General features: G+C 39.8%; 1 protein-coding gene across 1 annotated transcript; it reads right to left on the bottom strand.

Moving 5' to 3' along the window:
• Window positions 1-3,814: 3,814 nt before the first annotated feature.
• Window positions 3,815-5,275, bottom strand: LOC124254190 (UDP-glucuronosyltransferase 2A1-like). Its single transcript, XM_046688075.1, has one exon. The coding sequence runs from the start codon at window positions 5,241-5,243 to the stop codon at window positions 3,969-3,971; it is 1,275 nt and encodes a 424-aa protein (XP_046544031.1). The 5' UTR covers window positions 5,244-5,275; the 3' UTR covers window positions 3,815-3,968.
• Window positions 5,276-18,244: the final 12,969 nt, after the last annotated feature.

Genomic DNA, 18,244 nt, shown 5'->3' with positions numbered 1-18,244 from the left:
TTGTTTTATCAGCTTGTACTTATCCTTATATTTATCAAACATGGACATGTTTACAGGTTGTGTTCATTCAACATGGACATGTTTACAGGTTGTTTTATTCAACATTGACATGTTTACAGGTTGTGTTTATTCAACATGGACATGTTTACATTTTGTGTCTATTCAACATGGACATGTTTACATTTTGTGTCTATTCAACATGGACATGTTTACATTTTGTGTCTATTCAACATGGACATGATTACATTTTGTGTCTATTCAACATGGACATGTTTACATTTTGTGTTTATTCAACATGGACATGTTTACATTTTGTGTTTATTCAACTTGAACATGTTTACATTTTGTGTCTATTCAACATGCATGCATCCACAGCTTGGCCCGATGATTTTGTTACCTCCCTTTGCTGGCTCCGCATTCTCACAGTAGCCAATCAGCTAAGCCGCCATTACATCCGAGCTTGCCAGTGTCAACAAAGATAGCGGTCGCAGTCGCGAAGGTTTGTTCGCAGTACCACTCAGATTTTTGGAGAAATAATACAGACAAATTGACAGATCTGAAACTTTCAAAAAATATATAAAAGAACTCCTTCCACATCTTTCAGAGTACACTCTGCATCAATTGTGTTGCCAAGTTTAAACGGTTAGATAATTTAAGAAGCGTTAAGTGAGTTGTGATTGGTTCGCTCAACTTCCCAGCGTAGGCACCTGACTGGATAGAAAGGCAGCCAAGGGAGATAATAAAATCATCGGGCCAAGCCGTGGATGCATCCAGGGTATAGTGGAGAGTGATCGTAACGTATACCCTGGAGATTATCGAGGATGTATCATTGTAGGCTCCACAAACTCAGGGCGTTGTTCCACTTCCTTATTCAGGCGCATTACAGTTACAACTCATATTTACAATGCAACTACTCTGTAATGCGGTTCAAAACTGTGTAACCCTATGCCTGAACGACAGCTTGTTTTTCTGTCTCGGCGGACCTCTCTCACAAATGCACGTGGCTCCCATCGCCACGCCTGGCTGTCACATGACTCATACCTTCCATCTAAATATAGCTTACCGCTGTCAACCAGATGCTATGACTGGCACTTACAATGATGTTTCTTCTCATTATATATCCATAGTTAAATGTGTTCAACATTAGGATTGTTTTGATTGATCGGTCGGCTTCCGTGTGCGATGTGTTCACTTTCATCAACCACCAGCCTTGTAATAACACGTCACAGCAGATTACCTATGTGCTAAAATATCACCCAAACTTCCAAGCGTCATTTCTGGTGTTCCCCGCCGTGATGTTGCTGAAATATTGCTAAAAGCGGCGTAAAACCAAATTCAGTCAGTCAGTCAGTCAAAGCGTACCGTTTGTCGACGCCCTGATCCTTAAATTTTTTTTAAAGGCACAATGTCACCCATTTTCGACAATATTTTTGGCCTATATTATAGAATATGAATATAATGCTTTCACTACAATCTTCCGAGTTGTTTACAGTGCCATTCTCAACCTCTTGAAGCGTCCTACTATCACGCACCCAGGATCGCACACTTGGTGACACCCAAGATCGCACACCAGATCGCACATGAGATCGGCACGTGCCTTATTAACAGTGAAATCGATCTCTGTTGTGAAAGTACTGCATTCTTTCGTCCTTTTGAGAATGGATGACATTTTTGGCTTCTTTTTGAAACCTAAAATCAATGAACGATTATCAAAATATTTCAGTCAAATATCTCCGTTCTTTGTTTCCAGATTTATTCAAACAGTTTATTTATTAAGACTGACTGAGTTTAGTTTTACGCCGCTTTTAGCAATATTCCAGCAATATCAGGGCGGGGGACACCAGAAATGGGCTTATCACATTGTGCCCATATTGGGAATCAAACCCGGGTCTTCGGCGTGACGAGCCAACGCTTTAACCACTAGGCTACCCCACCGCCCCTTATTCCTGAAGATAAATAGCATGTATATGGCTTTCCGTCTTTGTTCCCCATTATGCTCGAGTGGCATGATTATTTCTGTTTTTATCTTAATCATTATATGTGGTTTATTGCTGGTTTCTTTAGGTATTTATGTAAACTGACGTCCATAAAAGAACACATTTGGTCTTCTGGGATCTGTTTCAAGAACAACAACAACCAGGTAAATATTTGGAAAAGTGTTTTGATTGTGACCTTCACGTCACACACCAGATATCTTACACATAATTCCATTTATAACACATGAACAACCATGTCAACTACCTTGCAAAATGAATAATGAAATAGAACATTACTATTCAAAATACGCTCTTTTCTTAGGAATACAAAGTAATAAGCTCATATGTCATCGAAAAAAACACATGTGATAAACGCAGAGAAATTTTGGCCACTTTGACATCATCTACGAAGTCAAACGACAAATGTATTCATTTTTCACAACAATCTTGCCATTCTGGCACTAGACAGCGTTGTTTTGTTATTTTATTCTTTTTAACGTGTCTATAGGTAAGACTGTATATGACCCGTTACATCATTGTATCATATAACACACTGAATGTTGACTCGGGCCTTTCTTGAATGTTTCCATGAACAACGGAGCTACTTCAAATAAGAACGATAACCCTATTTCCATTTAATTCCAATAGTAATACACAATACAGAAGCAATACGAATGATTTATTGAGCATCTTTTGGAAGATCAAGTCTACACCTGTCTTGAGATGCAAGTTCGCAATAAGCTCCAGAATGTCCGAATCGAAGACAAACCCTTGGCTGTGTAAAAATCTCGCTCGGAACTAAATGTTTGGGACAACAATGCCACAACCAGTTTTGCTGTGCCAGCACTTTCCTGTTCCTTTAGAATAGTTGATTGGTTAAAGCAAGACATCTAGATTCTTGACACCCTGACAAGAAGGATAATGTCTGACAACAGAGCCCACCGCCCTCGTTCCCCTCTTAATCATTTGATAAATGTGGAGGCTCTTCAAGATAGAATTTTATTGTGTAATTTTGCACATATTTATTATTCTGATTTCCACAGCTACTTAAGGGCGCCAAGGTTATTGGATGGAATATCAAACTTTAGGTGTGGATGGTTGCTTGAAAGTACAGAGGTGGCTGTAAACCAGGTGAAGTCATCCCCCATGTGTAGCTGTATGTATATCATAAATCCCCCAGATATATCTACTTCTGCATTGGGATTTTCTTTTCTTTCAGTATTATATCTGTGTTGAATCTAGGTGGAAATAAAGAACATGAACAGACATCGACATCTGCATCAGCTGAGCTCTTCATCTTCATTATGTTATTTACGCTATCATTTATCAACTTCAGCATTACGAATTTTCTTTTTGGAAAAATAATTAGCATCTTCATATTGCTTTTCTTTGTGCATAATTTGCATGATATGGGTTTGACTTTGTGGGGTGGCAGTGGGGTAGTCTAGTTGTTGAGTTCTCTCGACACACCTTAGGCCCGTATTCGATTCCTAATGTTAGCGCATTGGTGGTGCCCCCTACCCTGAATACTGCTAATAGTGGCATAAAACAAAACTAACTCACTGACAAAAAAATCTTTCTTTTAGATCAGTCCGTGTTAAAAATAGGAAAGTCATGTTTTGTCTTGACTGATTTCTTGTTTCGTAATAGAATCAGAAGGAGAGAAACATTAAAAACTACATTCATTTTTGATCGGCATTTTTCTTAATAAGAACACATTTTGCATTTATATTATTCACGTTTTTTGTTTTGGCCGATTACTGGCTTTCCTCCGGCAATTACTGCACAACTTCCATATAAGGAGAATACACTATGCTTAAATGACCATAGAACTCATATTTATAAATACTCGATATTATTGTAATCAAAGTCCTCAATTCTTATACACACTCTGATTGGTATTTTGACACATCCACCGCTAGGGAGCGAGACTTCTTGATTATGGAAAGGATAAAGTAGTGCCAAATGAAGAACCAAACTGTTCTTTTCTAGTCACGTTTCGGCCTTGCTGGTTGACGACCTCGGCACCTGCTGCACATATACATACATGACACCCACAAAAAAGAATAAACCAAAATGGAGAATAAACAGGACAAGCCCGATGACGTCCAGACACAAATACTGATACAACGGCATGTCCTGACAATACGACCTCAGATGGGCGCCGCCATATTTGAGAACATGTTCTATCCAGTAAACAGCTTCATCTTTGGGACTTCTTTCCCGGAGCTTAGTGATTTCGGCAGCTTTCTTGATTTTCTGTGAGTAGGAAGAATTCTGAATCACCTCATTGATGTTGGATACTAAATCATCAACAGAAAACGTGTTCAAATCCATTTCCATACCGAATCCAAAGTACCCTAACTTCTTGGCATTATAAGGCTGCTCAGCAAACATTGGAAAACCAATCATGGGAACACCCTGCAAGAGAGCCTCGTTCTGACCATTAGCCCCACAGTGGGTTATGAAAAGTTTTGTGTTCGGATGGGAGAGAAGATCCGCCTGCGGCATCCAATCGGTTAAAAGGATGTCAGGTCCAACATTTACTTGTTTTTCTGACTTAAAAACGAACCTAAATTTGGTTCGAGAAAAGGATTCCACTAGTCGGCCAAAGATTTCATCTGGAATTCCTTTTACATTACTTCCAAATGAGACAATAACCACACCGTCTTTGGCTTCATTCATAAATTTCCGGTATTTGTCTGGGAGAGGTTCCGGTTTCTTTGTGGTTAACGAGCCAATCATCTTGACGTTTGGCAGAGTAGCGCTTGGATAGTCCATAAACGGTTCCTGCTCAATGAGCCAAAGCCATGCTTTAGCTGTCAAAGATGCCATGGAGATGTAAGGCTTGTCCGCGGCATAGGTTGCAACCGGCATGTAATCAGAGAACGGGTCATAAACAAATACATACGTCATCATCATGATTGTATTAATTACACGTGACCCAAAGTCCATTTTAGGTGTCAATGGATACAGTAAGTGTGGTGTGGCAGATGGAATGAAGGGTGTACGCGTGATTTGAGCTTCCAGTGTCGCCCCAATAAAGATGAAGGGGATGTCCAGCTTGTAGGCTATGATGGTCAACATTCTCGGTAGCGGGGTTAAATCAAACACAATCAAATCAAACTTTAGGTCTGCAATTCGAGAGAACAACTTCTTGTCTCGTAATATCTTGTCACCAACTTTTCTAAATTCCTCAGGTAGAAGGGGTGCAGAGTTTTCCTCAAAGTAACCTCTTATGATCTTCTGGGTCATCTCCTCTTCCATATCATAATCATCTACCGACTCGTATTTGAGGATTTTGACACCCGGTGCTTGCATGGCCGTGTGATTGGCCAGTTCAGTTGACAAAGCATTCCATACCACGTGACCACGTGAAGCTAGCTCAGTGGCCACATTCAGGGATCCCCGGATGTGGCTGTATAAAGGGAAGTACAAGAAGAGAATCCTTGCGGCCTGGAACCCAGGCAGACCTAACAACAACAGCAGCAGAGCCCAACTTCCGATATCGAACCTCATCCTGGACAATTGTAGCTCTCTGTAAGACAAATGGAACTTGTTAGTTCACACTGTTGACCAAATATTACTCGATGCGTCTCCGTTTATATTCCCTTATAGTTGTACATTTTATTTTAAAGGCAGGGGTTCAAACCTATACACAGATGGGGTGTGGCCTCCTGCCTTGCCAAAGCTGTCTTTCATTGCACAGCAATGCAGTATTCAAGTATATTCCATGAAATATCACAAAACTGACTTACCGGTTCTTGATGAAATTAAGCCATAGTGTAAACAAGTATGTTATGAAGACGCACTTTAAAAAGTGTTGATGCAGACAGTGTACAAAACCTGCATTTTAAAATATATAATCACCTTTGTAAATCCAGATTTGAATTTGCCACTGTATCAGTCAGGAGGCCAGAGGAGGTGCATCTCCATAGAAACAGACCTCTGAGTGGAATTTAAAGCTTCATTCAGGGTTTCATATTTCACTTTCTTCCCAGGCAGTCAGTGAAACTGATGCCCTGCTCCACTGCCCTGACCCCAAAGCTGTGCGGGTTGTTTACTGATTTGACTCTTGACACTGAATGGATCACTTGATCCTTGTTTTTATTATATACACATCAAGTTGGCAAATTTAATTATCTTCTATAGTAAACCTTTGATGTCCTGAATTCTTTAAAATAACATAAGATTCTCTAAAATGCAGTAATAATACATGTATAACATTCTGTACTTTTCAAAACCCGCACCCCTAAAGCTTCAAATGAACCTTGCTTAGTTTTTAAAAAAACCGTTTTCGTTAACAATGAGGTGTGCATTTCCGTTTCGTGCACGTTTGCTTCTAGCTGTATGTTTACGTTAACGGGTACATATACGTTTACGTTGATGGAGAATGGATATTTTTTTCATGTTTACGATGAGTGTACATTTGAACTAAGGTGATTTTATTCAGGTGTACATTGTAATTTCATTAACGTGGTTTTATGTCAGACATGTGGAAGATGCATCAGTGGCAAAAATGATGTACGATGCAATTCCCTATTTTGACTTATACCATACGTTCCCGAGTTATTTCAGGTGAACAAATGACAAGACTGACGGATTTCTGACGGGTGCCACCGTTGGGGGCAGGATCCGCCCACCTTTTCGGGAACACCTGGTGTCATGCCTATTTCATAGTGATTCATTAACATATGCTCTGTCATGGTATCGCAAGGTGAGAATCACTGGATTGTCTTGTTGAGACCCGATTTGTTTACAAACAACATCATACAGCTGTAATACAGCTGTCACAGATATCTGCTCATGATAAAGTCACAACTGTACAATCGACTCTGCTTTTGGCAGAGATTACTTATGAATGTGGAAAGGGTTTTGTCGCTTCTATTTACATGAACCAAGTCGATTTGTCTGCTTGTGGATATTTTGTCACCGAGACATATCACTAACATATGGTTTAGTTTGCAGTCCTCGGGCGGTCCTTCGGGGTATCCTGAAATCTACACATGTTCAACATGAAGCCAGCTTCTATTTTAAGAACTGAGATTGATTTACAAACAGTAAACAATGTTCGGTAAATTTGGACGACATTCTTCTTTCGAATTCATCTTCATGCAGTATTTCTTCATGTGAAAGAAAAACCTGTCCTTTTTTTATAACGGATCGTGAATTCAAATCGGACTTTACAGCCAAAACATACTGCACAAAATCATTTGTCCAACCCCCCCGTCATATATGGCATTGAATGTACACATTGCGGATTGATTTATGTTGGGGAAACACAACAAAACCTATGGACACGAGTCAAGCAGCATAGATCAGTCATCAATAGACATGTTTACATTTGCATCTACCAGTATTCGAATTCTGAAAACAACTCCATCCTGTGTATGAAAATAAGGATATTAGAAAAAGTATACCACCATTCTAATAGCCGTAAATGCTGTGCGGAATACAGAATGTCAAGAGAAAATCATTGGATTCGACTACTATGTAAAGCAATGCCATATGGATGTTATGACAAAATACAAGAGGTTGGCAGTCATGGCAGCTCACCATGTAACTTCCACCTCATGTGGCTGCCACGACGCAAGGTTTTGCTACCAACCTGCAAGTCATGTAATCACAGGTGACTTCTCCATTGTTGACAATAGCAACATTTGACAACTATTTAAATACAGACCTAAATATCGTGAACAGCTTCCTACCAATTGGAATTACTTTAAAATCATTATGGCTGCTGTCGAAGCATATGCCAAAAAATTGGCCAAAAGAGAAGAAAAACCTGTTTATTTGTCTTTAAATCAGTGTAATGTGAAACCGTTTTGTAAGTCAGTGTAATGTAAAGTATCTTGTAAGTCAGTGTAATGTAAAGTATCTTTGTAAGTCAGTGTAATGTAAAGTATCTTTGTAAGTCAGCGTAATGTAAAGTATCTTTGTAGGTCAGCGTAATGTAAAGTCTCTTTGTAAGTCAGTGTAATGTAAAGTATCTTTGTAGGTCACTGTAATGTAAAGTATCTTTGTAAGTCAGTATCTTTGTGTAATCTTTGTAGGTAGTGTAATGTAAAGCATCTTTGTAGTCAGTAATGTCAGTTTAATGTAAAGTATCTTTGTAAGTCAGCGTAATGTAAAGTATCTTTGTAAGTGTAATGTAAAGTATCTTTGTAGTCAGTGTAATGTAAAGTATCTTTGTAGGTCAGTGTAATGTAAAGTATCTTTGTAAGTCAGTGTAATGTAAAGTCTCTTTGTAAGTCAGTGTAATGTAAAGTATCTTTGTAGGTCAGTGTAATGTAAAGTATCTTTGTAGGTCAGTGTAATGTAAAGTATCTTTGTAAGTCAGTGTAATGTAAAGTATCTTTGTAGGTCAGTGTAATGTAAAGTATCTTTGTAAGTCAGTGTAATGTAAAGTATCTTTGTAGGTCAGTGTAATGTAAAGTATCTTTGTAGGTCAGTGTAATGTAAAGCATATCTTTGTAAGTGTGTAATGTAAAAGTCAAGTCAGTGTAATGTAAAGTATCTTTGTAGGTAATGTAAAGTCAAAGGTCAGTAATGTAATGTAAAGTGTAGTATCTTTGTAGGTCAGTGTAATGTAAAGTATCTTTGTAGGTCAGTGTAATGTAAAGTATCTTTGTAGGTCAGTGTAATGTAAAGTATCTTTGTAGGTCAGTGTAATGTAAAGTATCTTTGTAAGTCAGTGTAATGTAAAGTATCTTTGTAGGTCAGTGTAATGTAAAGTATCTTTGTAGGTCAGTGTAATGTAAAGTATCTTTGTAGGTCAGTGTAATGTAAAAAGTATCTTTGTAAGTGTAATGTAAAAGTATCTTTGTAGTGTAATGTAAAGTATCTTTGTAGGTCAGGTCAGTGTAATGTAAAGTATCTTTGTAAGTCAGTGTAATGTAAAGTATCTTTGTAAGTCAGTGTAATGTAAAGTATCTTTGTAGGTCAGTGTAATGTAAAGTATCTTTGTAAGTCAGTGTAATGTAAAGTATCTTTGTAAGTCAGCGTAATGTAAAGTATCTTTGTAAGTCAGTGTAATGTAAAGTAATGTTTTTGTCTATATGTAAAGTATCTTTGTAAGTCAGTGTAATGTAAAGTATCTTTGTTAGTCTCTTTGCTCTTTGTAAGATTGCAGTGTTTTGCCTGTAAGACAGTGTAAAGTTTCTTTCTCTGGAATAGTCCGTATCAGGGCACAATGACCTACCCTGAAATCCTCTATCGTGTCCAGTTCTAGGTTGAGATGCCTGAAGATGATTCTGATGAGTTCTAGATAATGGTGTGATTTGCCTAAATTTCCTCGTCTCGTATTATGGCTGGCTCCGACGCTGAGTAATGCTGTTATGCCCTTCACCTAAACGTGTTTTGTGTGAACAGCTAGCGCCCCCTCAGTCTATCTCACTGTAATAGGTACACGTGAGAGTCTAATGCATCCTGTATCAGTGGGTCATCAATACCTATCTTATATGCAGGACCTCAACCATGGGACGCGTAGTGTAAATGCTAGGGCACGTATTTCAAACGTTTGTGTTTGAAATTAGGCTGAAAAAAATCAACTGATTCTTGTGTCATGTGGTGAGCCGGCTCTGTGTCAACACCGACAACGATAGCGACTGTTCGTCTCTGTATTGACTCCTATGACACTTTCAAAGAACAAGGGGTAGGGGAAGGGGGTACCTTACTCCGTAGGGGCCGGGTCGTTATGAGTTCTGTCCTTGTGAATACACTTCGGACAAAGGCTGTCTGGCTGTGTACTTGCGCCAAATGCAGCCTAAAGCATGGGAAATAATGTATTTAATACATACAAGCCGAGGGAACAGCATAAATATGTATCCGAAACTGTGAAGGAAATCCCACAGATGGTCACGTGCAGCAGCAGTAAAGCATTGACGATATCAAAGACGGTGCATCAAGCCATGTACGTGAGTGAGTGAGTTCAGTTTTACGTCGCTTTTAGCAACATTCCAGCAGTATCACAGCGAGCGACACCAGATATGAGTTTCATACATTGTACCCATGTGGAGAATCTAGCCCCTATCTCTGGCGTGACGAACGAACGCTTTTACCACTAGGCCACCCCACTGCCCCATGTGATGAATCTAGCCCCGATCTCTGGCGTGACGAACGAACGCTTTAACCACTAGGCCACCCCACTGCCCCATGTGGAGAATCTTGCCCCGATCTCTGGCGTGACGAACGAACGTTTTAACCACTATGCCCCATGGAGAATCTAGCCCCTATCTCTGGCGTGACGAACGAACGCTTTTACCACTAGGCCACCCCACTGCCCCATGTGATGTAGGTAGGAGGGGTAGCTGCAGGGTTGTGAGCGTAACGGTGATAGAATTTGTATTGAATGAAATCGTTACTATGGGAAATCTTGAATTCCTTCAGTGTTGTATCTGCATGGAACTTAGGGGGAAATACAGAACATGAGTTGGCCTCTGCATTGGATTAACTCGCCATCTTGATTATTTTATTTATGCTATTATTTATGTTCTTCTGCATTACGAATTTGGAAAAAATAGTTTGTATTTTCATATTGCTTTTGTCTGTGCATAGTTTGCATGTGGGTTTGATTTTGGGGTAGCACTGGGGTGTGTGTCTGTGTTGGTGAAGAGTTCTCTCGTCACACCTTGATGTCCTAATTCGATTCTCCATGTAAGCAATTGGTTCCCCATCTAAACTGTGGTTCCTACCTTGAATACTGCTAATAGTGGCATAAATACAAATTCACTCACTGACAAAAGAACCTTTCTTTTAGATCAGTATGTGTTAAAAAATAAGAAAGTCATGTTTTGTCTTGACTAATTTCTTGTTGAAGGAAAACTGATTTGTATGGATAGTCAACTTCTTTATTGCAATGAGTGCGACGTTTCGGTGTAGGTACTAACACCGTTATCAAGCAAGTGATACAACAACTGAAGCAAGGAGAATATATACATAGCTGTATAGTGAGTATATACAATTAACAAGGTTGATGTACATTGGGTATTTGATAAGTGATTACAGCAGAGGAGGTTGATGTACAGAGTGATTGATTGTGATTAGAGTTGAGTTTATACAATTGATGAGTTGACGTACAATAGTTGTGCTTACAAGCACAAAGGAGGGAGCATGGAAGCCAGATGGACAAAGGAGGTAGGGACGGATTACTGGTGGTGGTCTTTGATTAGGTGGTGATAGGCTGACGAGATGAAATAACCTTGATCTCGATTCATGGTGGGGTTGTGGCGTTGGATGTTTATGGCTTCAAGGAGTTTCCTAATTTTGTAGTCTTGTCGGTTGATTTCTAGGATATCGATGTTGTTCCATAGGATGGCATGGTCAGGGTTGGCTTGGGTGTGGTCAGCTATGGCGGATTTGGAGTCGTTTTTCTGGACTGACGCTTTATGTTCCTTGATTCGTAGTGGGAGCGGGCGGGATGTTTCACCAATATAGAAGTCTCCGCATTGACAACGAATCTGGTAGACTACTCCCGAGGGGTCATCTTTTGTTGTTGATGGTGGTTTGCCTGTGGCTTGGAGGAGGTTCTGGATGGATTTGCTTTTTGGAACAAGACGTCTATGCTTGCTTGCTGCTTGCTCCTCTCAAAGTAATTTCTTGTTTCGTAACAGAATCAGCAAGAGAGAGCAGTTAAAACTACATTCAGTTTTGTTCGGCTCTTTTATTCTGTAAAAAGAACACATTTTGCATTTGACAATTCTAATGAAGCAAGTGTTAAGTAAATCATTCAAATTATTCACGTTTTGTTTTCGCTGGTTACTGGCTTTCATCCAGCAATAGCAGCACGACTTCCATATAAGGAAAACACACACATGCAGGATGAACAGGACAAGCCCGATGACGTCAAGACACAAATACTGATACAACGGCATGTCCTGACAATACGACCTCAGATGGGCGCCGCCATATTTGAGCACATGTTCTTTCCAGTAAACTGCCATCTTCTGACAATGTGTCCGACATAGTGTACCTCTGACTTCCGGATAGAACACTTGTCAAAGTTTAGTTCCAATTTGTATCTGGTTGCTCGTTCGAAAACTCGTTTCAAAATGTCATCATGGTGAGCTGTGTCAACACCTGCAATGAGAATATCATCCATGATGGCGGCTGCACCATTGATGCCTTCTAGCATCTGGTCCATGATCCTTTGATAGATCTCCGGGGCGGACTTGATCCCAAAAGGTAATCTAAGCCATCGGTACCTTCCTATGGGGTATTGAACGAGGTCAGGTATGAAGACTTTGCGTCGAGCTTGATCTGTAAAACCCTGATTTAGCGTCGAGGGTTGAGAATACTTTAGCTCCCGGAATGTCCGCGACAACTTCTTCTATTGCTTTGAGGGGGTGGTGCTCCCTCAAGATGGCTTTGTTCAGGTCCTGAGGGTCGATACATCTTCGGATCTGATCCTTCCGGACTGAGACAGCCATTGAGCTGACCCACTCAGTGGGTTGTTCGACTTTAGTGATGTAGCCATTTTGTTCCATTTCACGAAGCTTCTCTACAATCTTTGGTTTCAGAGTTGGATAACCCCTTTGCTTCTGGGTCAATCTTTATACAATATTCACCTGGGAGGGTACCTGTTGTTTTCAAAAGTTCTGGGAGTCAGCAAATTGTGTAACTGATTCTGGTTTGTCACTGGTGAGGTTTACACGAGCTATGAGTCCTATGTGTTCAGATGTGTCTCCACTGATCACGTTTTCTTGGTCAAGGTCAATGATGAGAAATTGGACGGGAATAGTTTTACCTTCAAAGCTGACTGGCAGCTGAAGCGTTCCCTCTGAATAAATCTTGTGGTTTGAAAAGGACCTGAGAACTCGGGGTGATTTACGCTAGCTCACACTGCAAGTTGAGATTGTCAAACTCTGACTTCACAATTATGTTGCACTTAGCACCAGTGTCAATATGGACAGCTACAGGTTTGTCACTAATGTATATAGTTTCCATCCATGTATCCTCACTGTGCTTATCTTTTTTTGCTTCCTGCTGTAATGTGTGAATGTGCAGAATATCTGCTTTAAAGTTTCTGGTCTGGCTTTGTTGAAATTTGGATCTATTTTTCTTTTCAGGTTTCCTTCCATTTTGTTTGAACTTGCGTCTTGTGTCTTTAATTGAAGAAACTCTCTGGTATTCCCCTCTGATCATGCTAAGGTGTTGTGAAATTTCAAACTGCCTACCAATGTCAAGTGCTTTAGCTAAAGACAAGTCCTCTCCTGATCTAACAAGCGTTCCTGTACTTTGGAATGGGAAACTCTTGCAATTATAGTGTAAATCAAAATGTCACCTGCATTGTCATAATCACAATCCATCAAGATCAATCTAACATCCTTAACGAAATTGCCAAATTTTCACTTTCCTTCTGTTTTCTTTCTCTCAGTTTGAATCGTGCGATTCTCTTATTCCTTCTGGGTATGACATAGCTTTCTAATTTGTCCCACATTGCACCCGGGTTATCTTCTCCTTCTGTCCATGTCAAGGTTTTGTAGACTTCTCTACCTTGCCGACCTATCCACATACCTAACCATCCTGAACGGTCTTTGTCGTTTGTTTTGGACACTGGACATTTGAATATGAAGTTTACATGCTGCTTGAATCTTTGAAATTCTTTAAAGAGATCTGATGCATTCCAATACAACGATGGGTGATCAAAATGCATACTGGACACCATATTTGTTCTAGTCGTTTGCCGACTGATAAGTAGAGTGTTAACAACTGACAATCTCGGCGTGTTTCACACAACAAAGTTAATTTTCTGATACGCAACGACTACCTGTTTTCATCGTTTGACAAATTTCAGTTATCCGACAGCTTTTCATTGCATATTGTTCCGACCGCTGACTTCTGACACCATGTAACAACTCGACGCATGGGTGGCTGGGGCACGTGTGTGTTTATTTTCGGTCGCTTCCATCAACATCAATACATGCCTCTTATGGCATAGCTAAGAGCATTACGTTACAACATACAGTGTACTGGGATTAGCCTTTCCATATTCTATAAAATCAAGCAGATATTCAAAATCATAAATACATGTCGATCAGTGTACAGTGCAAACATTTTAAAAAAGTTAACCATGATTAAATATAGTGATTAGGATGTAGTTTTGTGGCATTTCGCCAATAAGGAAAACAAGATAGTCTCCCATCTTCATTTGAAGTTTTGAGGAAAAGGTCAGCACATTTTGCCCTACCTTTAGTACCCGTTACAAACACACACAAAATCAAGTCACTTGAAAAGCCGGGAGCTTATGGTACAAACAATGAATAGGTCACATCATTCGCTACTTCTGTGCTAGTCATAAAATAATGAACACATGCACAAAACCCAAGCAAATGCCATAAAAGGCTACACAGCGTACAAGTTGAAAATTGGATGTAACAACAGTTGTCTAATGTGGGAGAAATTCAGAAATATAGGTATGGTCTTCAAAACAATAAGCATATCCGGGGCATGTTTCTATCCATCATTAAAGGATCCTGGCTCTATGCTAAGCATAAGCCTCTGAAAATAGGAAATTTTGATGGAAATAGATATATCCGTTTATACTGAATCAGCCCCAGTGAGGACGGAGATTCAGAACCAGTGGGAGTCTAGACTGGCTTCATTTTGGACAATTGCATTGCAGAAAGGGTTGGGCGGAAAGTTTGGAGTATGAGACAGACTACTGGCATGTCTAAGTTTCTGAAGCGAAACGGTTTTTCTGCAACAAAGGATTTTATGTTCTAATTACAAGTTGCTATATCTAGAACCTAACCGAAATTCAAAAAGACAATACAGGTCAAAGTTTTGTCAACACAACCCAAACCCACTGAATCCGAAGGAGTGTCCAGTCTAAATTTAATAACAAACCCGGGGGTTCTAATCCTTCAATTTAATCCATGTTCCAAAGAATAGGTGTATGATTGTGCCTTACACGTCACAAACATCTGAAGTAAGCTAATGCAGAACCTCATTGATGGTATATATTTGAAATTTAGAGGTCAGAAGTTTAGGCAAAATGAGGCATCTTCAAAGGCACCACTTGTACTCTTCTTCAAACTGATCTGTTCCTTAAAGATTAGTTACTCAGAATGTCGCTATTTTGGTGAAATAACGTGACGTTGAAGTGAGTGAGTGTTACGAGAGTGAGTTTTTTGTCATTTGTAATATCACATTGATTAAGTGATAGTTATTATGGGTCAAAATGTTTAAAGTTTTGAGTGTGGGTTGTGGCTCCCATCTCGCATCATATATGTTCAATGGCAATAGTATTTGTAGCGGCAAGCCTTTTTGTTAGCGCCTCAGAGTTGCCAGAGTTTGCAAGATTCATCCACATCTTGTCTCAAACTGGGCCAAAAGATATGTGCAAACATTTTCTCACAAGTTTTGCAATTGAAAGTACATGCTTTCGGAATAATTTTGGTACCACAATTTGAAGATACAATTTCCATTCATCCTCCGCGGGAACGGCCGGCGACCTATATTTCCCCATCAGAACATCATCTTTGAAGTAATAACAAACTGGAACCTTGCTAACCTCTTGAAAAGAAACAGCCTTACTAGCCAACTTCTGCAATTCAACATTCTCGCCCTGCGCACTTATAAGCTGCTGTCTGAAAAGAATGTGATCACCACATGACAAACTATCAGATTTACCAAGAATACCCGAAGTGTTACTACTTTTTGAAGATAAGTCATCAGCCTCTACCTTACAAAAGAATGATCTACGAAAGTACCTGACAAATAATAAATGGAATCATTCAGCCAAAAGTCTTGGGAGAAATGCCTTTCGACATCGAACGAGTCACTGCACAAGAAGGAAACATTCCCAGAAATTCATCCTCCAACTTTACTGTACTAACTGAACTCTCTGGAGAAACAGTGACGATGGGATCAGCACCAACTTGGGCCCCCATAAGATCATTACCGATCAACAAATCGACTGGGAGAGAGTCAAGAACACCAACTTTCACCTTACCAGTAATCAGATCTCAAGTCAAATTCACAAAATGGAGAGGAGCAGATGAATTGCCATCTATACCCTGAAGCAAAAGATCTGAGTTAGCTGAACACTCATCAGAAAAGGCAAAATATCCTTCAAAATCAGAGATTGAAGAGCTCCAGTATCCCTCAAAATAATAACGGCCGTGGGGTAGAATTATCTCCCATAAGCGACACAGAACCCTTAGAAACAAAGCCAAATACTCCTTCCGAACTACAGAATATGGGGACTTACTCTCACAAAGAAAACTTTCCTCAGAACTACCTGGAAAGAAAGGCTTAGGTGCGATAGACACAAAAACATCCGGGCAACCTGGAGTTTGTAACCTGGAGAAATCAAATGACCTGGCTTCTTACAATATGCACAAACAGGATCAGAACCACAGGAAGTCTTCGACTTAGACTGAAAAGAATGTGAACATCGACTAGGCTCCACAGTCAAAAAACAAAGACAACCCCCCTTCAACTGACAGGCCAGACTCCCATGGTAAAGAAAAAAACACCCCAGTTTTCTTGCCAACAGATGTGGACATGCAGGATGTTCTGACAGGAGTCTTACCAAAGTCTTTTTCAACAATAATCTTTGACCCAATGAATGATGGTTCATGTTCATTGAATGGCCCTCATCTTGTTGCTGTAGCACAAGAATGTAGCAACAAACCAGCAGCTCACAGAAATCTAGCATCAGTTCTCACCCCGGAATTCCATTCAGTTTTTGACAAGTTTGGACAAGGCTGTTCCCTTTCGTCAGACAGAGAACAGTTATGGATGAAATTTCATCAGATGCGGCTTAAACAAGAATTACAGTCAGACATTCATAACATTTTGGTCAAAGTAACGAGTGAATCACACAGGATTATCCACATCTTTGCACAGTGCTTGTTGGACCGCATCATGAGAAACATGCTCAAGCACCTGTCAGAATCAATTCAGAAACAGTCGCATCAAACAGCATCAGCAATCAGTGACAATGACCAGGCAGTGTTGTACTATGTATCTGGATACATACGGCATGCTCTACTGAAGAAAACATATCTTTGGAACGAATATAGAGCAACACCTTGGAGAACTCTTTTCAATTTCTGATGGAACTTCCAAAGACGTGTACATTGTCAGGTTTAGTAAGTGGACAGAGAAAATGAATAGAGGGGGTCTAAAATTCCCAAGTGACAATTTCTTTCTGCTTATAAGGTCATTTGAAATGGAAATTAGAAAACAGTTGTTTGCCTCATCAATCTTATGTTACAAACTTAAAGGTCACATGCAACGTAAAACACAACTTTGCAGATTCTGATACCTTTCGGTATGGACATACCGAAACAAATAGTCAAAAATGCAAATTCAACTTATAAAGTTGAAAAATAACGAGATGAAAAAAAACGCGCGAAATCGGAGTTCAAACGTTTCACTAATTTTCCCCAGACTTTTCTAGGGAAAACGGGTTTCAACAGCTGGGCTGCGCTCATAGCACGTGCGCAAGTAAATAGGTTCGCGCAGCTTGGAAGCGGGTTGTCGGGTGAATACTCGGTGAAGGCTTTGGTGTGAGCTATTTTTTCTAATGTTTTGTTGATATCTCACAGGCGCGAGCTTTTATGTTATGACAGCTTTGGTAACTGTTTATATAATTTCATTTGTCTATTTCACCAGACGTTCTTCTTACCGAGTCACTTTCTCAGTTCGATACTTAAAAGCAATGCCATTATTTAGCGTTGACAGAATTTCCAACTGTGATATAGATATGTCGTTGTCACAGACTAAACTCAATGTCTTGTTTTATTGACACCTGTGTGTCTGCCTACCTGTCTGCTAATGACAATATTCAATACACAACTGCAATCACTGACCACATGCAATTCGAACTTAACACCAATCAGGCTATACACCATAAACAAAACGCATTGATTTATGGCCCGAGTTCGGTCTCTGTCACATTATGTAATTACTCAGACAAGCAGGTGTGATACTTGAACACATGACATGTTATGATGTCTGTTGATTGCAAAATGTTATACACAAAAAATGAGCATGTATTTACAAAACCCAACATCTCTATATATACACACACAATGAGCCGTGGAGGCGGCATCTGCTAATGAACCAGCCGTTACACTTGAGTGCACACCCACCCTCTCTGACTGGGTTCGGTATCCCGGCTGCTTCGTTTCGAGGGAGGTAAACCCAAGTACAAAATATTGCACTTTTGATTTGCGATTATACGCTTATAATTTTGTTTATTTGTTTTTCATAATCAGCAATGCATATTATATGTCATGAAGAAGTGATAATTGTGT

The sequence above is a fragment of the Haliotis rubra genome, unplaced genomic scaffold, assembly GCF_003918875.1.
Source record: "Haliotis rubra isolate DU_JTF1 unplaced genomic scaffold, ASM391887v1 Scf567, whole genome shotgun sequence".
Taxonomy (NCBI): domain Eukaryota; kingdom Metazoa; phylum Mollusca; class Gastropoda; order Lepetellida; family Haliotidae; genus Haliotis; species Haliotis rubra.
The sequence above is the reverse complement of the archived record's forward strand: the minus strand, read 5'-3'. Positions and strand labels throughout refer to the sequence as shown.

Excerpts from the sequence above, each read along its gene's own strand:
- LOC124254190 (XM_046688075.1), bottom strand. The coding sequence starts at position 5,243 with ATGGAAGAGGAGATGACCCAGAAGATCATAAGAGGTTACTTTGAGGAA.